Here is a 27,190-nt window from a genome sequence, read left to right on the forward strand (position 1 = left end):
CTTGGTTTCCTTAAATTAAGAGGTCGAAAGCTCATTCCATGATTCCTAGAAGATAATAAATAATTAGTATATAAACACTTGTCCTTAAAAAACACTTTATATACCTTTCATTAATATATTAAAAATTATTTATGGGACGATGATTGGGTATGATTTTGTGTCCATTTTGATTGACTTTTAGATGAAGATCAGTATCGAATCAATAGATGGCATGAAAAAAAATAAAAATAAAAAATCTCAAGGTCATGGAAGCCACTAAAGAATATGAGTAATTAAATGTGTAAGACAAGTTGTGCTCATCTCAACATTGACTTGAGCCCTATCAAACTGAATATATTGAATTAAGATATTCTTCATTGAAAATGAAGGAAATTTAGGGGATTTTGCTTTCTTTCTTTTTTCTGACTATATAAAAGTATTAAATTGAATAAAATAAATTAAGATATTCTTTAATGAAATTTGGAATTATTCATATCCTATAATGTTGGGGAACCTTTGTTTCGTGGTCGAGGTGTCAGCATGACTTGGTTCGATCCCGGATATGCAAGGTCATCCATTTGAACACTTAGATACTTAAAGTAGACGTCGGGTCAGGTTACGTTCGAGCCTCGGCTCACGTGGGTGGTCTTCTTCTCTTAGAGAGTTGTTTATTTCTTCGTCGTCAAGTTACTACACATAGGCCGAAGTTAGAAAGGAGATTTCTCGATTCGACCCATTCGAAACTTAAGTTAGTATCGATTGGAGTTGGGGAAGAGTTGAGTGCTCGATGTCTCTCCCCTTGACGTTGGTTAGAAGATTAACTTTTATACCTATGAACGAGGGTTGGTCGTACATGGTTCGTTTGACGATTGGCTTGTACCTTAGGTCGAGTGCCAACTGACCTGTATGGACCCGCGCCACATGGCGTCGTTCCAAGTTTTCCAAAACGACTATGTAGTATACGACGTCGACTTGTATAACATTGAACAATACGAGGGCAATTGGTCGTCTCGTTCGAGTTTAAGGTATAACGTCATATCTCGAGCTTTTTTGTTGGCAGTGTAGTAATCGCCAACTGTTACCACATAGATGATGTTAAAATATGTCATATCATATCCGCTTCTATCCTCGTTTCCACCTAAAATAAAGTTGATGTGCTTAGCGACCACTTCCTACCTCCTACCAACTTCTTTCCAGACTTGCAGATAACTTTACAAAGAAGATAAAACTTGTGACCAACTGATTCACCTAATTAAATAATATCATTGATAATAAGTAGATGCATAATTAGAGGAGGTTATCAGAGTCGATGCACAAATATGTGCGTAGTTATGGATCGGATCGATCAATCTGATTGAAAGAAATGAAAATTTTATCCTCCACTATGTTTTTTTTTTATAGAGAAAAAGGCCTTTATTTCAAAACAAAAATGTAAGAAATTAGGTACACTTTTTTTTTTTTTGGTTTAAAACACTTTTGTCTATGTGTAATGAAAATTAAATAATAAATTAACTTTGACTTTGAAATCCATAGCACATCATCAAAACTAATTTATAATGCTTCTCTAATTTATAAATAAATATTTAAATTTTAATTTTTTATTTTATTTTAAAATAATTATAATATAGTGAATATTATAATATTTAAAATAGTTAAATTTAATTCTGACTCAATAAGTCTGATATGATTAAGAGATAAGCTCGGATACTCATTCGAGAATTAGATCTTTTTAAAGCTAAGTCAATAATTATCAAGGATAAAATAATTTTAGTAAATAATAATTAACATTAATTATCATACCTAAGATAGTATTTTATTACAAGTTAATTGAGAAAAATATTCTGTAATACCTGTTGTTAGTTCTATCAAATTTTGAAATATTTTTTGTATAGCTCTTTATAATAAAAAATAATTCAAGCCAAATATTTTAAACTAATTAAATTATTTGAGGTTTAAATATGGAAAAACTAATCTTCAATGAAGAATAAACATTGGTTTTTTTTGTTCCTTCACATTGGCACTTCATATATACGTGCTCAACTCCTATCACTGGTCAAGAAATCAGTGCCCCGATCATGGGAGACCACTCGAAGCTTGTTGGATTCATTTGGATAATTGATTTATTTGTTGGAGACCAAATAATGATAAGGATTCGCCACCAAACCCAAGTGAGCTCCAAGTTTACTTTTGGACTACTATGCGCCACCACAAAAGTAGATCTCTAAGATTTTTATAGAAATTAACTTTACACGTTTAAATCGTGTACGAATGTTACTTTGCCGTCGGTGTGGATAGAAAAATAACATATTCGAATACCTTATAATTATTAGCTAGTAAATCAAGGATAATTAGAATGAAAATATCTTATTACCATCAAATTACTCAAATCAAATTAAAATATTATTAATCAAAATTGACATAAATCTTGATATAATCGATATGTTCGACCATCGATGTCGAAACTTCGACATGCGAAGTCTAGTCAATCAAAAAATAATAATACATCAATTTAGATAATATTTTTGACCTTTTATCATTATGAATAAGAGCCTTTCAAAAATAATTCTAAATTTAAAATACTTAAGAATTTTTACCTCCCACCTCTTAATGATAGATCTTATTTTGATAAATAAGTCAAGTTTATATATATATATATATATATATATATATATATATATATATATATATAATATCAATTTGGACAGTGGTAAATTCAAAAATATAAATTATATAGGTATCTTATGATGGATGACAACCAGCTAAGCACCATGTGCCAAAGATTCCTTTCTTTCAAGCAACATTTCCTCCAACCCCCACAAATCTTAATCCAGATTTTACCAACCGATTTAACTCATTAGAATATAATCCTTAAAGAAAAGAGAGAGAGAGAGAGAGAGAGAGAGGAGTTAAAAGCTTGGAAATATATAGAGAAAATGAGAGAGCTGTGGGATCTAAGAAATGACATTTCACAATCCAAATAATGGAATTGAATCCACCGTTGAATTTTTATGGAGGGTGATTTGACTAAGACAACCACATTGGAGTGGATTTAGTGTTTTGGTCAAACGATTCCGCAAGCACTAACCACATCAATTATCAACTTAATATCAAGTGAAGAATAACTATTCGTAAAACAAATAGACCGAACCCAACCACAGGTACAATAATTGTGTACTCTTATCGTTATTGGCGTTCACCTGTCGGCGGTGGTCACCGGAGTCCTTCGTCTCAATTCATCGCCGCGCCTGCGTACCGCTCGACGCGCTCGTCGATCCATGCCCTCATGTCCGCCAGGACCCGGCTGCTGTTCTCCTCCGGCTCCCCCTGGATCAGCGAGTGGTACATCCCCTCGTACATGATCAGCTTCTTGTCCGCGCTCGATGCCATCTCGTAGAACGTCTTCGACCCCTCCGGCGAGGTGACCCCGTCTTCGGTGCCGTGCACCGTCAGGAAGGGCGCCGTGACCCCGCGGAATTGGGTCTTGAAGTAGTCGCAGAGGCGGGCGAGCTCCCTCATGGTGCCCACCCGGGGGCGCCCCGTGTAGCGCCGCGGGTTGGAGGCGATGACCCGGAGTCGGTCCGGGTCCTTGATGGCCTTGCCCACCATCTTGTTGTCCGGCATGGCCGCCCAGGTGTCGGCCAGCCCGAAGAGGAGGCCGTAGAGGAAGAGGTGGAGGCGGGACGGCTTCATGTCGTCCGGGATGACGAAGAGTGGGGCGGAGAAGATGAGTCCCGTCCAGGTGCCCGGGTCGGAGCGGAGGTACATCAGGAGGGTGGCGGCGCCGCCCATGGACTCGCCGAAGAGGAAGGCCGGGAGGCCGGGCGACTCCCGGCGCACCGAGACGAAGAAGGACAAGGATGCGCCCGCGACGGCCTCCATGTCGCCGAGGTAGCAGCGGATGCCGTCGGAGCGGCCGTGGCCAAGGAGGTCGGCGCAGTAAACGGCGTAGCCCCAGTTGGCGTAGGCGATGGCGATCTTCTGGAAGAGCCAGCCGGTGTCCGAGCCGTAGCCGTGGCTCATGAAGACGAGAGCCTTGACGGGGCGGTCGGCCCCGGTGGCGGGGTCGATGGGGTGGAAGGATTGGGTAAAGAGACGGCCGTGGGGGCTCTGGAAGTAGGATTGCCGGTTGCGGACGCCCTGCGACGCGTAGTACTCGTCCTCCCCGGGCTCGTCGCCCCAGAAGTACTTCGTCGGCGGGGGGAGTGACGGAGGCGGCGCGTCGGAGCCCATCGGCGTCGCTGGCGGGCGGCGATGTCGGGTAGATTGGATTCAGAAGCTCGTGGAATTGCTTGCTCTCTCTCTCTCTCACATATAAGATATGGGCCGTTTGCCTTCTTCACAGACAAAGGGGCTTCACCAAATCCCGGCCCCATAGACAAACACACGCACCAAAATTTGACCAATCACAGGAAGCCACAAGGTAATCATAGGCTGACGCAATTACTTATCTACCCTTAGATGACATGTTAATTTCTTTCGTCGGTGACGCGTCGTGTCCAGATTGGTCTCACTACGATACGTTTTGTCTGGGTCTGTACAGGAACCAGTCTGGGGTTTAGGTGAGGGTCCTTCTCGGAAGAGATATCTTGAGTTCATTCCCCAAAACTTCCTCCCGCAATGGTTCCAGTGGAGCCCACGGGCGAAGTGATGCATACCTCACCGTTGTCTCAGCAGATCACGTTCGCGAGGGAGAGAACAAGTGGGTCGGGAAGTGGGTAGTAACTCTGAGCACGGAGAACGCAAGATCCAATTGTTGGGGATTCCGCGACATCTGGTGAAGGGTGGGTCGTACCTGCGAACGATGCGGTGCCCGAATGGCGAGCGGTCGGCCATTTCCGTCGACCGAACGGGGTTGTTGGGTGGGGACCACACCGCACCACCAAACATCGTGGTTAGGTCATGGGTGGGGGCGGTCGACGTGCGGTGAGCCAAAAGGGCAGAAGAACATTCTCGATGCTTACCGCATCATGATCCATTCAACATTTTTATTTTTATTTTAGCATCATGAAAATTCTTATTTTATATTTTTTTAAGATAATACCTTAATTCAATAAATACCTAAATTATCACTTAAAAATTAATTATATTTTTTTATCTGTTATAGTATTTTTTGACATGTTATAGTATTTTGACCCTCATAATAAAAATATTATTAAGTTTATTTAAAATATTATAAACGAGTTAAATAAAATCAAAATACACTATATATAATTTAATATCTTATTCAAATAAATATTTATAATAATTTAAAAATAACATCACTTTAATAAAATAAAATTAATAATTTATTATAGTATTTTTGTTATCAGAATAAAAAATCATAAAATATACTTGAAAACACAATGAATGATCCAAATGAACTCTTAATGTCAATCAAACTAATTACAAATCTAAAAAATATTATTATATAATAGTATATGAGCAATAATAACCAAAAAGATATAATATGATGTCGTTTATTTTATATATATATATATATATAATGCAAACTTCCCTATGCAAGCCAAAGAAATGCCGGTTTGTCAGAATCCCTCCATTTTATAAGTAATATGAAAAGAAAATGAGACATAAGAACTTCAAATTTCTATCAATAAGGCTGACAAATTCATCGCCCCATCGGCTGTAAATAACACAAATAAATTTGATTTATTTGTGAAATAAAAAAATGGTACTTTGATTTAGTTCTATATGGAAAAATAAATAAATTTGCTTCCTAAGAAGTTGATAGGTACTTTGATCAATGGTGAAAATAATCACCAATGCCTTTGTTTTGCAACGATACGAAGTGATTAGCAAATTATTCTTTTAATAATAAAATTTTTAAAGATATAATTTTCATTTCGATTTTTGTACTGTTGCATTTTATCGTCTTCTATTAACAAGTAACCACGTGTTTTATTGAGAGTGAATAATCTCTCATAGTATTATATCCGTTATGATGCATGGAGGGGGGTTACAATATTTGTTACTATTCAGATTTGATGGACTTAGTAACTTATTAATTTTGTTGAACTCAAACCACCAACAAAAATTGACATGAAATTGATGGAAAGATAGGCATCGATCTTAGTCTCACTTATTTTCTTTGCTGGACTAATCAAGAGTATTATAGTCTCTCATATTCAAACGTTTGACATTTTCGTAAAAATCTATACTTAAAGATTTAACATTCTCGTCAAAATCTAGCTCATGTAACTTATATATATATACACATATACATATATATATATATATGTACATATATATATACATATATATATATGTACATATATATATATATATATATATATATATATATATATATATATATATATATAAAAGGATTAACGGGTCTCAAACATGATGGTTATACAATTTCTATATTCGTTGTCAGGAGAAAATGCCTCTAATTGAATTGACACGAGATATCAATATATCAATTGTTGAGAGTGTATATGTTTTATCCATCAGTTGCTAAAAAGAATTCATCCCGTACAATATATATCTCTATTATATGATTATTGGAATAGTACAATGTCACGTATGATATATATTTTATTATATGATTATTATATATATATATATTATCTAGATGTATTTATATGTAATTGATATATTATTTTATTTATTATATAAGAATTATTATTGTTTCATAATGAATTGAAATATGATTCTTTGTTTTCATTTATATGTTTTATGAACATTAAAGATTATTTTTTATGATGTTCAATGATTGTTAATGTGTTATTATTTTTATTTATTTTAGAGTAATATGCTCTCATTTATCATTCTATTACAAAGATCTAATTTTTTTAGTTAAAAAATATTTAATATTATAAAGATATAAATTTAAATTGAAAGATAAAAATTTATATAAAATAATAAAATAATAATTTATTTTTATGAATCTGAGACGTGACGGCACCTATTATTATTATTATTATTTATCTTGCACAGCCAGTGTTGCAAAAATCAGCATTTTTGTTTGGTTGCATACATATTACAATCATAGACTATTCTTCGTGTGTCAGATGTGCATCTCGTCACGGGACGCATAAAGGAATCTAATCATTATGCACATGCAACAGTGTATGCTCATAGAACTGCACATCCGCCGCCCGTGCATCGTCCACATCATCAATCGTGATGCGCAAAAGGTGTGATCCATGCTCGTGCAAATGCGATACCAAAGTGTGCGAGTCGTCGTGATACACGCACCGCCGGGACCCACCAAAAAGATGTCTCACGTGACTTCATCTGCCCGGGTCCCACGACAGACCAGCTACGAAACGCGTAAGATTAGAAAGTTTTAGATGAACCGAGTCGTAGAAAAAGAAGTAGAGACGAGCATACATCCATCCTTCCATCCATCCATCCATCCATACCAAAACCATTAATTTGACAGTTTCACTACACTTAAACAGCGATGTCCCTTTTTCGCATACATTTTATACATATTTAATCTTAAAATTCTGTAATTATTTAGATATCCAAATTCATTTCAAATTTAACTCACTTGCTTGACACGTTGCTGTTCCAAATCTCATAAACTGAACGGATCGATTGAATGTGACTATTGGAAATATAGGTGGCGATATTATTGGGTCCTGCAGATGCATCCCCTCGCAAGGAAACGTTTTGCGCCTCCAATTTGAGAGGAAAAGCGTACAACTCCTAAACGCTTTCCTGGTTTCGTGTGTCGATCACCGGGAAGTCCCAGTCTCCATCTCCCCGGCCCTCTATATAGATCGCCTCCTTTCCATATCTTCTCCCCTCGGCTGCACCTGCTTCGTCCCTTGCAAAATCCTTGCCCGGGAGATATGGAGGGAGTCATCTCCACAAAGGGCCTCCTCTCCCTCCCCCCCAAGCCTCAACCTCGCCCCTTCCACCCGCTCCACACCCTTCGCAGTCGTTTCCCCTCCGCCGCCTCCCGATTCCCCTCGCCGGCCGTCCGCTCCCAGGCCCCCGCCTCCGTCCTCCATGCCTTCGGCTCCGGGGCGAGAACCCCGTGGATTCCCACGCCGGCAGCCCCCCCGGACCCCAAGGGGTCGCTCCTTTACCCCGGGCTTTGGGGGAAACCGAGGAAAGCTCCGGTTTTTAGAGCCGGCGCCGCGATTCCGGCCGACGGAGCTGGCCTTGTCGAGGCGGAGGGGGAGAAGAAGCCCAAGTTCTTGGGCGTCGAGATAGCGACGCTGAAGAAGATAGTTCCGCTGGGGATTATGTTCTTCTGTATTCTCTTCAATTATACCATTCTCAGGGACACCAAGGATGTGCTGGTGGTGACCGCCAAAGGGAGCAGCGCCGAGATTATCCCCTTCTTGAAGACGTGGGTGAACCTGCCGATGGCGGTAGGGTTCATGCTGTTGTACACCAAACTTTCGGACGTGCTTTCGAAGGAGGCTCTTTTCTACACCGTGATTCTGCCTTTCATAGCCTTTTTCGGGGCCTTTGCGTTCGTGTTGTATCCGCTGCGCGACGCCATCCATCCCACCGCGCTCGCCGATCGGCTCTTGGCGGCGCTCGGCCCGAGTTTCCTTGGTCCTGTCGCGATTTTGAGGATTTGGAGCTTCTGCCTCTTCTATGTCATGGCGGAGCTGTGGGGAAGTGTGGTGATTTCGGTCCTGTTCTGGGGGTTTGCCAATCAGGTGACATATGCTTTGTGATTGTGAATGGTTTTTTACTGCTTTTTCTTACATTTTTATTTCCTCCATGGAGAATGCTATTTTCCAGTCTTATGATCTCATCACACTTCTGTTGTCAGGAGAGGCTGATTAATCTGCTCGATCAACAATTAATTGTTAATCAAATTGAACTGATATTTATTTATCATCAAATATTGTCATGTCTTCACTATATTCAGTCTTTCAATATATTTTTCTTGATATATTTTTCTTTTTTCAGTTACCGTGGCATGCAAGAATTGTGTGTTGACAGTTCCTTTTGTGTACATTGTGGTACATGCGTGTTTCTTCTACTTGATTTTGAAAAAGTTCTCAGGGCTGTTAGGTTCTGCTGTAATTGTTTGGTTGTCGATTTTGTATTTTATTCTTTTGCTTTTGTTTCTAATGGTACCTTTTTTATCATGCATGCCAAAGATGCTGCTACTCAACAACTTGTTTTGAGTTCCAGTTATTCATGAGTGTTTGTTTTGATTAAGATGAGTAAATTATTCTCACAGCTGTGTTGGTTAATAATCTGTGCATTTTCTGGGTAAGAAAGCAACTTTTGTTGTTTGATATTCAAATTCAGTGTGCTTCTTTGTTTTTTGCTGTTGAGTTTCTCAGCTCAAGTTTTGTATGGACAGGAATGAATTAGAGTAGTCTGAATCAAGTCTTAGATAGGGTTGAGACATGCTACTGATTATAGGTCTTGTTCTTTTGTATTTGTTGTTACTTCGACCATATTGACTGATATATATCGACTCTGACTGCCTCGTGTAAGATACATGTCAATTGAGTGCCTTTTTGACAAAGACTTCCCAAGTAAATGGTTTTCATTTCCACTAGAAATTATGGTGCTGAAATTAAAATCAGGGCATCCCAGAAACTGAAGATAAGTTCGTAAGCAACAATAAATGCCTTAGGTCTAGAAGTCTTTCAAGTTTGTTAGAGCTGTGATGTTATGTGTGTACAAGAGGAGAGCACCTTTGTAGTTTGTACTACCAAAGCTTTTGTTGGATTGAACTAAAATGGAGGGAGTATAGTGATGCTTAGTTAACTGTGTGGTATAACTGATAACAAAATGGCCTTCACTGCTTGCTTGCATAGGAAAGAGCTACTGAAAATGACAAGAATTTGTAAGTAGCAGGATTGCTCTTTATGTTTCTTTCTACAGATTATAGCTGGACCTAGTTCATCTGTATAGTAAGTTCCTAACGATGGCATTTTGGTTCAGTTAATCTATGTGTTTAGTTGACATATGCCAAATTAATGTGTGTTGCATGTCTGAACTCATTTTATGAGGCAAATGATGGATTCATCTCAAGAAGTTATGGTTTCCTTTTGCAGATTACTACTGTCGAGGAAGCCAAAGAATTCTACCCATTGTTTGGACTCGGAGCTAATATTGCCCTCATCTTCTCAGGACGCACTGTAAAATACTTCTCTAACCTCCGTAAGACTTTGGGACCAGGGGTTGATGGTTGGGCAGTTTCACTGAAAGCAATGATGAGCATTGTTGTGCTCCTTGGCCTTGTAATATGTGCAATCTATGGGGGGGTGAATAAATTTGTTCTAAATGACCCATCCCTTCCGAGATCAGATCGCAAAAAAAAGAAGGTATGCTCCATGAATGATACATGTCACAAATCCTTCACTACTTTTATTTACACAAACTATTAAAAAACTATTCATTGTGTAGGAGAAGCCAAAACTAGGTATGAATGAGAGCCTGAAAGTTTTGCTGTCCTCTAGATATGTGAGGGATCTAGCCACCTTGGTGGTTGCTTATGGTATTAGCATAAACTTGGTAGAAGTAACATGGAAATCAAAGCTCAAGGCACAGGTAACCTTATTTTACATGCTAGTTGCATATTGCTGTTCAATGCTAGGACCACTTAATTTTGTCAAACTCACATTTGTGTATATTTATTTGGCAGTTTCCCAGTCCAAACGAATATTCATCTTTCATGGGCGATTTCTCAACTGCAACGGGTATTGCAACATTCACAATGATGTTGCTAGGCAGATTGATACTCCGGAAATTTGGTTGGGGGGTGGCAGCCATGATTACACCCACTGTTTTGCTTCTCACAGGAGTCGGGTTTTTCTCACTAATATTGTTTGGTGAACCGTTGGCTCCTTTATTGGGAAGCTTTGGTATGACTCCTCTGCTTGCTGCTGTTTATGTGGGGGCATTACAGAATATTTTCAGCAAGAGTGCAAAGTACAGCTTGTTTGATCCTTGCAAAGAAATGGCATACATTCCTTTGGACGAAGAGATGAAGGTCAGTGTTATGCCTCCTACAATCTCTCTGTATAAGCATCTGCATATGCTATGCTGTATAGACTCAAAATGAATGCGAGCATTCTGATATGACGATTGTAGGTACAAGTTGGTTCAAGGCTCATGATTTCACAAGATACTTCTACATGAAAGAATAAGCATCACATGTTAGTTTAAATTTGTGAATAAACTTCTCATGGATGTGGTGGCTCCACTAGGTAGATCTTAGATATAGTATTGTTTGCTCATATCATGTGAAGTCATAGGGAACTTCACATGATATGAGCGTCCATCAGCTTGAATAAAATTCAAGCTGATGACACTCTCCGTGCACCTGCCTGTTCATGCAATTTAGTGCTCTAGAACATGCATGACAAGTGTACATCACTTTCATACTCTACCCAGATTCCATTTTATTTACTACTGTTTTTTTTTTTAATCTACTGTCTGGTATTCATTTCCTTAAATCTTAAATGCTCCACATATGAATCCTTATGTTCCTTATGAGGCAAAAGAGTGGTATCTCATATTCTTAATAGCATCCATTATTCCCAAGAACAGGTATCTCCTGTTTAACTTTTATATCTGTTTTAGATTAAGGACTTCATATAGTTGTTTTGATTGCCCAAACCATTTATTCTAGTATAATAATGATGTTAACCTGTGCTCAATATCCAGTCAAAATAAGTTTTTATAGCATGTTGGTGCCGTAAAGGTATGTTGCGTAAATTCTTCGAGGAAGTGAAAGAAATCAAGAGGATAAATAAGTCTTGTTTGGTAATTTTTTTGTGTGCAGCTAATCCATTAAATAAGGCTAATATTCCAAGAAGATAAATAATCGGGATTAATATAGTGATGTAGTAAATGTTAAAAAAAAAGTCCCCAAATTCTCTCATTTTAAAGTTAGTTCACTTGACTTTGCCTTTTTTAGTTTTAGTTGTTCTTAAGTTGTCTGACTTTCCAGCATCTGTCTAAATAAGAGCTCTTATTGTATAACTTGTTGTACTTTGATTTCTCTTTGCGAATTGCATGTACTAATATAATTAATTTACTGATTGTTTTTTATAAACTATAGGTTAAAGGGAAGGCAGCTATTGATGTTGTCTGCAACCCCTTGGGAAAATCAGGAGGTGCCTTGATCCAGCAGTTCATGATTTTGACATTTGGGTCTCTAGCAAACTCGACTCCGTACCTGGGAGGAATCTTGCTGGTGATTGTTCTTGCATGGTTAGGTGCTGCAAGATCCTTGGATTCCCAATTCTCTCCTTTGGCTAAACAGGAGCTTGAGAAGGAGAAAATACTGAAAGAGAAGGAGAAAGAGCTTCCAATCGACATGACGACAGACACTGATGGGTTTGTTGCTGAATCTGCGGCGAGCGAGAACTCATTGAATGGGTCACCTTTGAAGCAGGAATCATCTCCTGAATCAGAGGGTTCGTCTGAAACATCCACCATTCGTCAATAATCGTTTCAGGTAGTCTCAGAAAGAACGATGTTAGTGATGTTACGAGGCATTTGGTAATTCAGCCTTGCGTCGTAGTGGAATAAGAAGGATTATCGGTTTTAATACAATGTCCTACCTAAATATGTTGTTGTACTGCTGTTTGAGTAGTAGTTGGGGAAAAGAATTGGAGAGGAAATATTTTGATTTATTGTATTCTTTTTTGACAAGATGCAATGTTTCTTTCTATTGCTGTATCATTGTGTTTTGATTCTTGAATTTTTACTGGTTTCATGTCCGTTTATGTGAAGGAAGGAGGTCAGTTTGTGCTCAGACGATATCCAGGCTGTTCAAACCACATCAACCCTGAGGATTTGGAACCAATCGGGGTCCATTATCGAGCTCATATTTGGTAAGTTTGTAGAGAGTAAGGTGGAACAAAAATTAAGACCTTTTATAGTATTTCTGATAATAAGGTGGAACAAAATTAAGATGTTTTATGGTGGTTTTTGAAAACATAATGAAGGTGGAACAAAAATGAGATTTTTTATAGTGATTCAAAACTAAGACATTTTGTAGTATTTCTGATAACGAAGGTGGAACAAAACTAAGATCTTTTATAGTGATTTTTCATAATATAATGAAGGTGGAACAAAACTAAGATTTTTTATAGTGATTTCTGATGATCGACGAGAGTTAGCGGTGATTAATTTATAGGAGGATGATTGCATGGAATCATAGTACATGAAGCGAACATGGGAAGGTTGGTCAAATCATCATATGCTATATTAATAAGACAGGATATATGTGATATGTTGCGCTGACGAGGTATCCAATGTGATATCGAGGTTTCATTTGCAGATAAAAGATAAGAAATGTGAATTGTGAAAGTGGTGATTTTATTCGTTAAGGTAATAAGTATTGAGAAATTTTTCTTAATCATAAAGTATTTTTTTAGATAGAGAAAGATCAGAAGACGTGAATATTACTTGTACTCTAAAAATCATCATCAATCGATCCGTTAATTGTTTAATGTATTTCATCTTCATGAACTTATTATGTATGATGATAATATCATGCACGTAGGCTAATAGATATATAATACATTTTTTTATTATTATAAAAATAAAAATATCACTTAGAGTTAACAAAGTCGATTGACATAAAAAAAAATAAGTTAAGTTCGGTATACTAGAAGTCCATAAATAACTTTTTATAGTTTACAAATATGGTTTAGATATTGATGATAGATGAAAACAATGGGTAGTTGCGTAAAGATATCTTCAATTAAGGTCACAAGAAAATATTATTAATATATAATTATTAATTATTAGAATGAGTCGAATTATTAAACTGTACGATAGACTAGTGGTCGAATTGTTGACTATTATATGAGTGATTGTTAAACTTAGGATGAGTTGAATTATTATTGATTTAATAATTAAACTAAAAATCTCTATGAAATTACACATCGTCATTGATGAAACTCTTTGGTTATTAGACATGTTTTGTATCTAGCAATAGATCCATCTAGCTTTTGCTTAGTTCGAAAAATTTATTTACACTCGATGATATTTTATATGGGATGAGATGGTGTAAGGATCTATGTAATATTATGGAGTAAGGTATTTTATTCCTTATGTATTGCTTTGCACCGGCGTAAAGATTTTTAGCTTAAATGATGGTTATGGGTTCAGTAGACTCACGTGGAGAGCTTATAGTAGCATAAAGATAAAGGATTTGTTGTAGTTTGAAGATATCTTTTTTAGAACATATTATCATGTGATGTCGAAGCTTAGTGGTATTATTGGGTTATGCGAAAGGTACGAAAATTGGTGAAAGTTAGTAACATAAAGCTTATGCACTTCGGTTCCACTTGGTTGACAAAAAGATAAGGACATTATTTGTGATGCTCATAATATTGCTTCGTAAGTATTATAGAGTGAGTTAATGGAGAGGTAGATGAAGAAGTTGCAAACGATGAGGTGCTAGTTATTGTAGTGGCTCATATTGTTGAAAAAGCAAAATTTTGGAAGAAAAATGATGGACTCAATAAATGTTATATTCAAGGGAGTACCCAATAAAAATATAATAAAAAAAATATAAAAAATTAAATACTTTGAGCTTTTAAAGATTTAGGATTGTGAAATAGTTTTTCAAATAGTGATTGGTGTTGTAGGATTGAGGATCAATAATTTTTTCATCACTTAGGAGATGATCTATTAAAGCTACATCATCTATAATAATTTTTAAATTTTATACATAAACAATAATAATATTTCTCTCTTGTGTTATTTTTATTAGAGCAGATAAAAGTGAAGTAATCGATAAAAGTAGAGGGAACGCCCGATAAGCAGAATTGTATAGCAATAAAGGATCATCAAAGAAGTTAGTTGATCTAAAGGAGGTTAATTAGATATGCAAAGTGGAGAACATCTATTATAGTCGGTAGATTGGTAGGGAGGAGTTATGCATCTTTGTCTTTGGTGCAATGTCAAAATCCAAAAAAAAGTTATAAAACAATAATAAGATAGGCGTGAAAAAGAAATAACAATCCCTGGAGAGAGTAAGGAAGACGAAATGTTTATGATAGGATGAAGAATTTATTGTGAAAAAGATAATTTAATTAATTAGGATTTTTCTCAATTATATGATCAAATCATGTATTAAAATTATACACTTAAATATTAATTCTCAAATCATAAATTAATTAAAGATTAAAATATATAAAAATATAAAATTATCGTTCTATGTTTGTTTATATCATCATCTTCTATCAAAATTGAGCTATACAGAACAATGTCAAATTGCACTAATCCACATTCATTCCGTTACAACAAGCAGTCATACATATCAGAAAGCCATCCACCCTCCACTATTAACTCACTAAACAAAAATACACAATAAAGTTCCAACACAACCAACCAATAGCGGTTTGATAGGAAATAAACTGAACGAAACAATTATAAATAGGAAAGTAAAACGAATAAACAATTCTGAGACATGGATTGGATGGCACAATCTTATATGTTCATGGCTCTCTTGATTGCTCTGCTGCAGGACTTGATGAACTTGCTGCTGTTTGTGGATACAACACTCTCGTTGCCATTGTTATCATCACCCATCACCTGAGGCTTCCTCCCTATGCAGTCCACACCCCTTCTCATTCCCAGTATCATTGAAGGTGATGATGGCAGTGACCGAAAACCCCTGCTGCTCTCAGACCTTGGATCCTTCACCTCAAAGCTCTTCCTACTTCCGGTAACCTCCTCTTTGCTGGCATTACTACTATCCTCGCCATGTCTGCTCTTGCTTGAATTGGTTTTTTGCTCAGTGATTGGGTTTCGAGCAGTACCTGCTTTTTCTTCTAATGGTTTGAGCCTTAAGAATTTGATTTGTTTATGCGGGTGAGCGGAGTTCATCTTGCAGACAGATTCATCCTGGTTATCTTCTGGAGCATCGGGCTTCTTTTGGGGTGAGCCTTCCTCAAAGCCATCCAAAAGGATTTCGAGCCATTTATCTACATTTCGTTTCCCGATTTGATTGTTGTTCCCATCATCACCATCTTCTTCTTCTTCTTCTTTGCGTGGGCTTCGAGGTTTTGGGATCTTTATCTTCAGTATAGGAGGCTTTACTTTCTCTTCTGCTGCTACGTCCCTGGGCTTGTCATTGAGCAACATGATATCATTCCCAGCTCCAGATGCCTTGTATCTTTCTTCAGCTTCTTCTTGAGAGCCTCGATGCAAGAAACTTTGCTGCTCTGATTCACTAGTCTGGCTCAAATGTCCGTCACTTGTTGCTAATTGCTTAAGCTTCTCATCGATCACACTTCTATGCTCTTCTGCTTCCTCGTTATTCTGGCTCTGAGGAACAGCAGGCTTCTCCTTTTGTGAACTGCCAGTCGTTGCACTTTCCTCTGTCTCTTCTCCTCCATCTTCACCAAGAGATAGACCTGCTTCAGAAGCCTTCTGCTCTTCCTCTAGAAACTTCCTCAGCTCCTTCGTTAGAGGAGTAGTCCTTGTCCTCCTTGTGCATAACAGTCGAATGCTTTCGTTGCGCCCTTCCTCCAAAAGGGTCTCATCCATACGTGATCTTTTTCTTAGCTCCCACACAGGCCTTATCTGTTTCTCAATCTCATCTCTTTGCTTAAATTTCCGACGGAGTTCTTTCTCTGAGGAATCACACAGTGCTCTCTGCGCCTCCAATCTTGCCATTAGAGCACTTGTTGCAGTCTGGTTCAGCCTAACCTGCTCCTTGTAGACAACGCTCCTGCACAACACCACAAAGAAGGTATCTATTATATTACGATGATATCTCCTACTGAGCAATGGAAGCTGCAGTTTGGGTCAGCTGGATCTTACTGGTGCATGGCATCCCGAATCATCTTCTCCAGTAAAGCCTTGTATGAAGACTGTGCCTCCGCGAGCCTCCGACATTTCTCGACTCTTCGTCTCCGTTTGACGAGAAGAGTTTCCAGCTCCTGAAGAGCAACCCGGTCTTCTTCGTTCTTCTGCTTCAACTCGTTCAGCTCATCTTCCAAGCGACTTATCTCAGCTTGTTTTTTCTTAGCCTCTTCTCTTTGCCTCAGTGAGTCTCTGGCCATTGCTATGGACAAATAAGGGTTGCTATCGCAAGTATCCATATCAGGGTTAGTGTTTTCCTTGGAGACAAGGGGTTTATAGCTATGTGTTGCCATGCTATGAGCATCTTCTTCTTCTCTGGTAAATTTCCTTGCAGCTGCAATGATCATAAGCTTTGAATCAGATTTGTGCAAGAAGAGGAGAGATAGGAGCAGCAAGCACGGGCACTGACCAAGCAGAGGATAGTTGTGCCTCAGATGTCTATTTGCATCAATGGGTCTCAGCACTGATGCATCAAAACTTCTTCTTGATGAGACAATGGCAGCAGGACCAAGCCCAACTTGTCGCTCCATCTCAATGAAATGCTGCGGAAAATGATGGGATTCGACAGCCTGCAGTGCGTTTAGCTCCTCGCTTCCTCCATCGCAGAACAGAAAAGAAAATGCTCTACTCCTGAGGCAGGAAGTGTCATTCATTGAGATCGCTTTGCATGTGAAATCTGAAATTTTTGGATGCTGCAATCTTTATATCAACAAATGGATACATAGAAAGTCCTACCAACCTGAAATCCGAGTTCCGAGAAGCAAAAATCGAGAGGAACTGGTTCACAGAGATGCCCAATTGGAGATCCCACCATGGGATGAGAAACTCCAGCTTGTTGTGCTTCTTCTTCCACACTTGCCATTGCAGCAGCCTTAGATTGCTAGGAACCGTTCTTCCTCCTCCTACATATTGACAGACCAATTTGCTCAAAGATTCATTCCAAGGAGGAGAACAAGGAACCAAAACTCGATTGGTTAGAGCTATACTCGAACAAGGAAACCAGTGATCGATATCCCACGCAAGTGGCGAAGCCGAATCCGCATGCAGGTATAGAACGTTGCCGTATGTGTCTACTCGAAACAATGCAGGATCAAATCCAGCATTCCTGAAATCACAACAAACGAATTAGAACACATCATATAGTTAGCTTACAGTGTTCCAGACCTTAAGAACTCCCCAGTGAACTTACCCAAGATGGTCAAGCTGCTTCCAAAGGAGATTGACGAAGCCTCTAGGATTAGCAGAAGGAATCGCCTCTGGATCAGTGACCGGGAACATCTGACTCCAGTCCCTCGCTCTCAGAGCCTGTTAAGATGATGCCCGTAGAACCCGTTTAGACTACGGAATGCACCATTGACGACGAAATGCGTGCACAAACACACAACAAAGGGGGAGGGGAGGCGAGAAGGGATTTACCTCCTGGGGCTGCAAGGTGTAAGGAAGGAACGCAAAAGGGGGTCCCTGGGCGTAGGCGCTGAGCACGCTGGGGCTCCTGCAAAGCTTCGCGTAAGCCTTCGGGTAGCCAAGGCCTTCATCGACGACCATCTCTTCCTCCGTGAACCCCATCTTGCTTGCTGTTGTTGCCGTTGTCGCCATCCCTCTCCACGGAACTCTGCGAGCAGACTGCCAATGCAGAGTCAAACGAGAAGAACGAGAGAGAAGTGGGGGGATTAGGTAGAAATGGGGAGGAGCGTCAGTGTGATGGTGAGGAGATGCGATGGATGTCATGTGACAAACGGTCGACTCCCTGCAAGGAGCCGTTGGCTCCTTTAATTTTGTCCTGCCACGTCATTAATCGGCAGAATCAACAGCGGCCCTCCCTTGCCGTTTCAAAAACTTTGAACCCGACCGGACGACCGCAATTGACTGGGCCCCATCGTATTCATTGCACCGCCGGGCTCACTATATTGTCTGGGTTGAAAAGTGGGTCCAATGAGTTCCAGGTGTCCGTCACTGAAGTAACGGCTTACTAAAATACGATCCTCTCCACTGATTAAATGGACGGCCCTGATGACATCCGAGAATAACAAGGAAGCTTCGGGCCCATAAAACCCAAAGGACGATATGTCGACAGCCCTAACCACGTCGGCCCGCAACTTCTCCGGTTTACTCCAAAAGTATCATCGTCTCTTACGCGCTCGTTGAAGGGGCGATCGGATTACCTGTGGCCGTTTTACTTCCCAGCTCAAGAAGAGAGGAGAGCGGAAGAAGGAGCAGCAGGTGACGGCTTCGGCGAGTGGTGGCGATGACGTTGGATGATGATAAATCCATCTACGTAGGGGGTCTCCCGTACGACTGCACCCAGGAGGACCTACGCCGTGCGTTCGATCTCTACGGCGCCATCGTCGACGTCAAGGTCCGTCTCCTACCTTATCTTCGCCATACCTTCTATCATCATTTCTCTCGTCTTTGGTTGATTCTGTTGGGCGTCGAACGGCACATCGTTGTTTTAGGGTTTGGAAGTACTTGCGACGGCTTGTCGTCAACTTTCTCCAAACCCCTAGATTCTCAATGGGATCAGCACCTGGAGCCATGATTCTAGGGAGGATGAGATTGGTGGCAACGGATTTGATTCTCTAGGTTCTTTGCTGCATGAACTGAGAAAGTCCGGAATGCTATTCTGGTCGTAATTTTTCATTACCTATCAGAATTCGTAGTTGCTTCAAGAAGAATCTTTTTCTTTTTCTGAATGAAAAATAATTATATTTTGCAAACAGTAGAATGTCACCCTGAAATGAGCATCTGGCGAGGACGAATTTTGGTGGCAGTGAATCTGAGTCCTAGGTTCTTAAACGGATGAAATGAGAAATCCCAGCGTGTCATTGTGATCGTGATGAGTGTTGCCTATCAAAAGTCTAAATTGCTTCAAGTAGATAGTTTGTTTACCAAACACAAAAGTATTTTGAATGAAAAACATATATATTGCAAGTGGCAGAGCATCTACTGGAGGTTATGGCCATTATAAGGGTGGCAGTTGCAGCTTTGAGTTCCAGAATCTTCGTGGATGAATTAATCCTCAATGTCAAGTTGATTGTGATAAACTTTAACTGTTAACATTCAAGAGTTACCTCAAGTGGATATAGTTTCCTCAACAGAAAAGATTTTTTTAATAATAAGAGCTATGTTGCAGCTGAAATTGATATTAAAGTGAAAGAAAGGTGTTTGTTTTACAGTAGTATGTTGATTGTCATTAACTGTTGTTTGATTTTTATGCTACTAGTTGACTAGTGAATTTTGTTCTTTAGAAGTGATGTCTTTCATTGTATGAGGCTATGGAATGACCTAATGTATGTGAAATTAATCCACTTTTTTTTGTGCATATTTTTATGTGGACATCATTGGGATAAAAAGGTGTGAAGCTTAACAAGGATATAGCATTTTGCTGATGAATGGATTTCTATTTTATTGCTGCTACGTAATGTGGGATTTGCAACATGAAGAACTTGGCTATATCTTCAACTCTTAGTTACACATGAATGTTGGTTTTTTACTTTTCGGAAGATGATTTCGACCTCTTACATTATGGAAATTCTCTCCTTTTTGTTTTTCAACTTTTGCCCCTTAATTTGTTCTTCCTATATGAACCTATATGCCTGTCCTCATAAATATTAAAGCATCCAGCTCTTTGTAATTATTTTATTCATGATGTAACTGTTTTGGTTTTCTACACTAATCTGTGTTGGCTCAGCATTCCTCATTCTGACTTTTTCTACTTAATAACACCTACCTGAAAAGTGTTTTTGGTTGTCACTGCAAAAAAAACCAGTCTTATGGAATCTTGGGCAGCCAGTTTGCTTTAGTTTCTGTTGCCTCATCTTTTTGTCTTATCTTGGGGTTATGTTTACACTCTAGAAACTGAACACATGTGAAGCCTAAGAAACATTGTGTCAGTTGAAGAAAGGTTTGTGTTTAGCTGGTCAAGTCAACTTGTTATATTCCCCATTACCTTCCTCTTGTGAATCAATATTAGTGAGAGCAATGGTCATCCATCAGACTTTTATATGTAATTTTGGCATTGCTAATACTTTTTTCCATGAAATCATTTAGGACAAAAGCTAAGCAGCAAAAAACTCTTCCATGTTGCTAAAATTCTTCATCTTGTCCAACCCTTCATCTCTGCAGATAATAAATGATCGGCAAGTTGGAGGGAAATGCTATGGGTTTGTCACATTTAGAAACCCTAGATCAGCTGTTGATGCTATTATGGACATGAATGGCAGGGTATGATTCTTGCTTCTCTTTCCATGCACATTTAATTACTTTTATTTTGTACCTTTATGTGAGTCTTATGTTGACATGAAAACATACATTGTTTTGTATTATTGGTTGCCTATGATGTTACAAATTCTTTAACCAGAAAATTGGAGGAAGAGCTGTAAGAGTTAATGAAGTTCATACAAGAGGTGGGAGGCCAAATTTTCAACGTGAAAATTTTCATCGAAATGCTGATAGAGATGATGATTGGGAGAGGGGCAGGGAAAGAGAAAGGGATCATATACAGGACAGAGACCACTATCTAGATCGGAGCAATGAGCGGTTTCGAGATCGTGATAGGCAAAGAGAAAGAGAAACAGATTTTGAGCGTGGACGTGACTTTGATCGAGCAAGAGCACATTCTTTGGATCGAGATCGAGATCGAGAAGATGATGATCATGAACGTGCATGGGAGCGTAATCGAGATCGGGAAGCGGACCGTGATATGGACTGGAACGGTGATAGAGATCTGGACAAAAATAAAGATCATGACATAGACAAAGAACTAGATAAGGAGCAACAGCCAAGACAGCGACTTGGGTAATCTCTGGGACCTTTTGACATCAATAGTTATTTGGTTTACATGTCATTTTACCTGCTATGAGACAGTATGCGTATTAACAAAGGGAATCTTTTGGTGAAAGTCCAGATGCAGTGTGACTATATTTCTCACATGTAACAGCGATCAACTTTTAGTTCTATAATTTCAGTACTTGAACTAAATATTGTCAATCGAGTATATAATTCTCAACAGGCTAATATAGTAGTCATCTGATTTTGTTGGCATCACTTTCTATTTTATACATCTGAATTGAATTGATTAAGAAAGTTTAAATTTGTTTTTCTTTCTTTAAGTAATGAATGAAAAAATAAATATGAATGTTGATTAAGGGTGGCAATTGCTTTCAAGTTTATAAGCTTTATAATGACTATTATTTAAATTGAATAGATTAAAAAAAAAAGATCCATAAACTTAGATACTGCACGTCTAGCGCATGTGAAGCAAGAATCTATACTGAAATTTAGTTTGGACGATGAAGCATTGCAAGATACATATACAGTAAGACTAGTGTTGCTACTTAAACCTGTCCATTCAGACCCTAGGTTACATAGGAATAACATCATTTCAAGCTGAGTCCCATTGAAGGTTTAGGGCCTGATCTGGGTTTAGCTTTTTACCCATACCAAATCTACTCTACAAAATAAATTAAATTAGTTTTACTTGGATAGTCTTTACCTTTTTCTAGTAGGATTCTGTGATAGTTGAAACTTATTATTTTTAAGTGATGCTAGCTTCTGGTTTCTACCTTATATCTATTTTGTCTGTGTTCTTATTAATGGTTTCCATAATGTTCTCTTTTTCTTTCTTGCTTAGAACAATTAATTTTCCTTTTGGTGCTTTTCTATCCTTTTTTTTTTTCCAAAGTAAATCTTCATGTGAACTTGTTCAAAGCTGCTGCTTCGTCCTGCTAAATGTGATTTTTGAATTATGGTTTACTAATTCAGTCTTATTGATTGGACTATTTTGGTTTTGGACCAGGCCCAAAATAAGATATTTTTTCTCGATCTGAACATGCATGTGTCCAAACATCAAATAGCCAGGTTAGAGTCGAATATCTACCCATTTTCTTGTCAGGTACAGGTCCAGTTTCAGAGGTACTTTGACCTTGCCTGACCCTATATCACCTCCAATTTGAACATTGATACTGGATACAGTTTGAGTAGTTAGCTTCATCTTACCTCTTTCCAATACATTGTCTCTTAGGAATTTAGTTCATTTAAAATTATAATGCAGCTTCACTGTGTTGTTAGCATTATCGTGAGAAAACTTGTAAACTCTGGAAGAAGTGTTAATTTTATTTTGCTTGACCTCAGCGGTGCTGGTTTCAGTGATCACCAAAGCAGAGACTTATCATCAAATTCTAGTGATGATTATCGCGGCCAGGTGAAACAAGCAGCAAATTGCTTATCATGCTGTTTCATTCTTTCTCATCCACTTTATTATGTTTGACTAGGTGAAAGAGCAGTTGGAGCTATCCATTCAGAGACGCGAGGAGCTTCAAAAGGAGGTGTTTCATAGTCTGGTTTACTTGAGACTTAATAAATGCATCATCTTAACATATATGTTGAACTGCTTAATTTCTGAATCGAAGTATAACTGAATTGTTTTCATGTTGTGTTCGTCGTATTATGTTCATGTGGGTGTCATTTTAAGTCATGTTCATAGTGCAACATGGTTTTCTTGCAAGTGAAACATAAGATACTTTTTAAGTATGTAAATTTATCTGCTCTACTAATTTGCCTTTGAAAAAGCCCATCTCTTGAACCTGTTTCCTGGTCACAGGATGGTCTATAGACTCTATACTCCATAACTCTATATTTTTTATAACTGTGGTTGCCTAGTTTGTCTTATTATGTTCCTATACCTTTTTTGCTTCTCCGCTATGTTCATAAAATACTCTGCAAGTTGCATCTGTTATTTGTGCAACTTTAGCAGCTCAGGTTTTGGCTTACCCTATTTGATCTTTCTTTATTGTCATATAGTTGCTCTATCTTCTAAGGTCTATGATCTTTGTTTCCCAAACACCACATTGGATGTTGGTCATTCATGTTTAACATGCCTTTTCTTCTCTTTTGAGGTGCCTTTTTGCATCATTAATTTGCACTCATGCCTTCTAGGAAATAAGTTGTTTTATCTAGCAAGATGTAATTAGTTGCAGTCATGCTCTTTCCAGTAGAATTGAGCTGTTGAATATCATGCAATTCTCATCAAAAGGATGCTCAATTACATTTCCTAACCTTTCTCCATGAAAAAAATGTATTTTATCCTGTTCTGTTGAATCAGCTTACTATAGTCGGGGAGAAGGTTGAAGAGAAACAACAGCTTGTTTCAGATCTACAAAAGAAATCTCAGGTAACTTCGACTTTGACCACTAGTGTTATTCTCAGCCTGACATTTCATCCTCTCTATGATATAATTTGATTGTTTATGGTCTTTGCTATTTACATTATCAATTCAAGCTTTTATTTATTTGCATAACTAATTTCTTCACTGGTTGATACTGCACTTCACAAATACAGAAACTAGAGGATGCACTGGCGGCTACCAAGAAGCTTACTTCTCAGCGGCACTCAATGCTGATGCAGGTGCATTAGATTACCTGGCTTGCACATCATTCTTTTTCTCTGGTTACAACTCTGTTTTCGAAAAAAATAAAAAAGAGATAATTGTCTCTTTTCCCTCTTTGCAGCTGCGTGCTTGTTTTATTCGAGCCCAGGACTCTGCTGAAAGGCTCAAAAGCTCTGAGCAGGAACTCCAGGTCAGTTAACCATGCATCTCTATTCTTTTCTAAGTTTTTCTTTTCATTAATGGCATTGTTATTCACATTATTTTTGACTCGTGGAAGGGTACAGAAGGGATCACATGTGAGGAACATAACTCACATGTAATGCTTATTATTGATGGAGTTGTCATTAAATTCTCTGAATTTAAGCATTCTTATCTTAATGAACCCCACTTGCCTACTCCACAGAGCCTTAATTCTTGGAGTTAGCCACTTTTTTCTGGCACCGAGGAAGCATTTTTTATTTGAGTGTAGATCCACGAGGAGAAACTTCTATCCAAGGCTTAGTCAGCTGGCTATCTTACCTCCCTAACTTTTGTTGTTTGTCTTCCCCGATATTTCTCGCCTTGAATCTAGGCAGTGTGTCAGCAACCACAGTCACGCCTTGACATGATACGCCAACCTCATGTCTCACTCTTCTTGAGGTTGACTTTGACCAGTGATCTGCTGACAAGGTTGAGAATTGTAATCAGGACTAGTTAACTTTGATCCAGGCAGCTAATTCAATAAATCATAATGCAGCATTCTGCAATTTCCTGTTGATCAGTCTAGGTGATATATGCCACAAACTATCATTCATTTTCCCTCAATCAAAGCCTTAACCGTAATGGTTCTCAGTGCCCTCTCCTCCTGCTCCATTCTGTATCTCGTCATCCTTCAAAATTGGCGAAATCTTTCTCCTTCACTTCCTTCCCTTCTCTTATCTCCTTACTATTAGGAGTCCATAGATCCAATCCCTTCTCCAAAATTCTCTCGCACTCCACCATCATCAATGTTTCATCAATATCCACAACAATCATCAGTGGTGGACTCAGTTAGGCTTCCATGGCCCTAGGTTGACCATCGAAAACCTTTTCCACCAAACGCCTAAATCCTTATTCTCTTTTTATTTTCTTCGTCGTCTTCCTGTTGTTTGTCTTGGAGGAATACGGTTGTAAATTAAGAAGCAGAGAAATGTTGGTGGCTGTGTTAGTGAGGGGTTATGACAATGGTGTTGGGAGGAGCATTGGTTGCAGTTATGGTGGATGCCCGATGCCTTATTGCAAGATTACAATATTGGGGAAGTTGGTCATGACAATGGTGGAGTTGGTTGAAGAGTGTTTGCAACATATGGTAGTGCTAAAGAAGACAGTTACATAATGGTGGTGGTGGTAGTGATGATATGGTAGAGATGGTGGTAGATGTGGATATTGGTGGGGTGCTGCTTTGATGAACTGGTGACTGCAGAATGGCTAAGGCAGAGTTGAAGAGAACAAAGTTTAACTAAAACATGAAAAATCAATGGACTGTTCAAATAATGTTGTGCATGCATAAATTGGACAAGAGGAATCTCTTCTGTGTAAACAAGGAGTTCTTTTTTTGGATAGAATAGATCTTACATATAATTTTGGATCATATACAATTTTGCATGTATTAAGTTTCACATGCAAATACTTGAATCGAGCAAGTATTCTTCATGCATAGCTAGATTACATTATGCCCAATGCATTTATGTATAAGTTGTTGGCATTTATACATCAGATTTTTAGAATTACTAAATGTACCTCTGTGCTAGAAGTCTTGATGTACTATGACCACCCTCTGAACCTGCTGCAGTCTCTTGTTGATGCGGCGATGTTTGAAGTTGATATGGGTGAGGATGCTGGTGCAAGAGATGGACCGTCTTATGCTAATGGACAGGTATGACAAATCCAGGACATATGGGCCAATTTATCTGTATTTTTTGGAGTAATTTCTTCACAATCTGGGGTATAATAGACTTGTAGACATCTCTTTTTTCCAGTAATCTATTGTAACTAAACATACTTTTTTTTCTGAAACAATAACAACGCCTGTCGGCCATCTAAAAACATTTTTCTTTTTGACGCTTAATACATTTTCTTTTCTGTTTAAAGAAAAAAAAAAAAACCAACAGATGGTCTGTCATTTCTATATATCCTTATGTTACATCTTCTCCACATAAATTTGATGTGAGTAGCTAAAATAGCCGATAAGATCACCCATTTTCTCCATGATGGGTTCATTGTTATAAAAGCATCTGATAGCCCAGTCATGGTCTTGTACCATTACGAGGGCACAACTAATTTGTACCCTAATGAATACTAATAAAAACTTCATTGAACCAAAGTTATCAATTTTCTTTTGATGAGTTATGAATCATGCTTTTTTTGTTGTCCCACACCCACAAGCAATATGTCTGTATAACTTATTCAATGGTGTTGCATCCTTTTCAGATAATTGGCGGAAAGATGCTGGAAAGATAAGGTTCTTTTACCACATCAGCATCAAGAAGATATTTGATATTATCAGAAGGGTGGGTTTTTGCCTCTCTGTGTGCCGCTTAGTTTATATAAAACATTTCTCAAAGTATCAGTATTTTTATTTTCTTATATCTTCCATGGGTTAGGATCCAGATTTCTTATCTGCCATGTAGCTGATGGTTGGTACCTAAGAAAATTTGAGCCTCTCCTGCCCTGGCCATTTCCCAAGTCTTGCAAGTTGGTGATTGGCTTTGATAACCAGCATTTATTATGATGTCTGTCTTCTACGAGTAAATTTGTGGGACGTAATTATGGTCGTGTGACAAAAGGAAACCGAGGTGCTATTTCTGAAGGAGGTGTTCTTCGTGAATTGATCAATCCACCTCCTGTCATATTTAGTTTCTTTTTCTTAATGGAATGCTGCACTTCGCCTAACGCTCTCCTGCAACAAACTTGTCATCTTGTACGAGGACACCCAGCTTTCTAATCTGAGTCTGATGTGCATCCCTCGCTTCCATTGCTTGTAAGCCTACTGCTTTCTGATCCGAAACGTCACAGCATCAGCTTCTGGTGCCAGAACTGCCA

The 27,190-nt window shown here is 38.6% G+C and overlaps 4 protein-coding genes across 6 annotated transcripts; 2 read left to right on the plus strand and 2 right to left on the minus strand.

Moving 5' to 3' along the window:
* Positions 1-3,060: 3,060 nt before the first annotated feature.
* LOC135678487 (caffeoylshikimate esterase-like) lies at positions 3,061-4,276 on the minus strand. Its single transcript, XM_065191366.1, has one exon. It carries the CDS (start codon positions 4,207-4,209, stop codon positions 3,208-3,210), a length of 1,002 nt encoding a protein of 333 aa, XP_065047438.1. The 5' UTR covers positions 4,210-4,276; the 3' UTR covers positions 3,061-3,207.
* A 3,277-nt stretch (positions 4,277-7,553) lies between these two features.
* LOC135678489 (plastidic ATP/ADP-transporter-like) lies at positions 7,554-12,600 on the plus strand. Its single transcript, XM_065191370.1, has 5 exons — positions 7,554-8,603; positions 9,966-10,235; positions 10,318-10,461; positions 10,556-10,903; positions 11,978-12,600. The coding sequence occupies exons 1-5, from the start codon at positions 7,779-7,781 to the stop codon at positions 12,365-12,367; spliced, it is 1,977 nt and encodes a 658-aa protein (XP_065047442.1). The 5' UTR covers positions 7,554-7,778; the 3' UTR covers positions 12,368-12,600.
* A 2,559-nt stretch (positions 12,601-15,159) lies between these two features.
* On the minus strand, positions 15,160-18,755 carry LOC135678488 (uncharacterized). Of its 2 annotated transcripts, XM_065191369.1 has the most exons (7): positions 18,163-18,742; positions 17,936-18,051; positions 17,733-17,851; positions 17,486-17,648; positions 17,156-17,376; positions 16,705-17,080; positions 15,160-16,612 (listed from the first exon to the last, which is right to left on the minus strand). In XM_065191369.1, exons 1-7 carry the CDS (start codon positions 18,472-18,474, stop codon positions 15,367-15,369), a joined length of 2,553 nt encoding a protein of 850 aa, XP_065047441.1. In that variant the 5' UTR covers positions 18,475-18,742; the 3' UTR covers positions 15,160-15,366. The 2 variants fall into 2 exon arrangements, with proteins under 2 accessions (XP_065047441.1, XP_065047440.1); XM_065191368.1 differs by having other exon boundaries at positions 16,705-17,376; positions 18,163-18,755.
* Positions 18,756-18,818: 63 nt separating this feature from the next.
* On the plus strand, positions 18,819-26,833 carry LOC135678490 (uncharacterized). Of its 2 annotated transcripts, XR_010514975.1 has the most exons (11): positions 18,819-19,102; positions 20,869-20,967; positions 21,104-21,540; positions 22,876-22,945; positions 23,016-23,069; positions 23,846-23,914; positions 24,082-24,147; positions 24,252-24,320; positions 25,941-26,024; positions 26,579-26,658; positions 26,752-26,833. XR_010514975.1 is itself a non-coding variant. In XM_065191371.1 (10 exons), exons 1-10 carry the CDS (start codon positions 18,992-18,994, stop codon positions 26,606-26,608), a joined length of 1,089 nt encoding a protein of 362 aa, XP_065047443.1. In that variant the 5' UTR covers positions 18,819-18,991; the 3' UTR covers positions 26,609-26,833. The 2 variants fall into 2 exon arrangements, 1 of the variants encoding a protein (XP_065047443.1); XM_065191371.1 differs by having other exon boundaries at positions 26,579-26,833.
* Positions 26,834-27,190: the final 357 nt, after the last annotated feature.

Source organism: Musa acuminata, chromosome BXJ1-7 (assembly GCF_036884655.1).
Source record: "Musa acuminata AAA Group cultivar baxijiao chromosome BXJ1-7, Cavendish_Baxijiao_AAA, whole genome shotgun sequence".
NCBI lineage: Eukaryota > Viridiplantae > Streptophyta > Magnoliopsida > Zingiberales > Musaceae > Musa > Musa acuminata.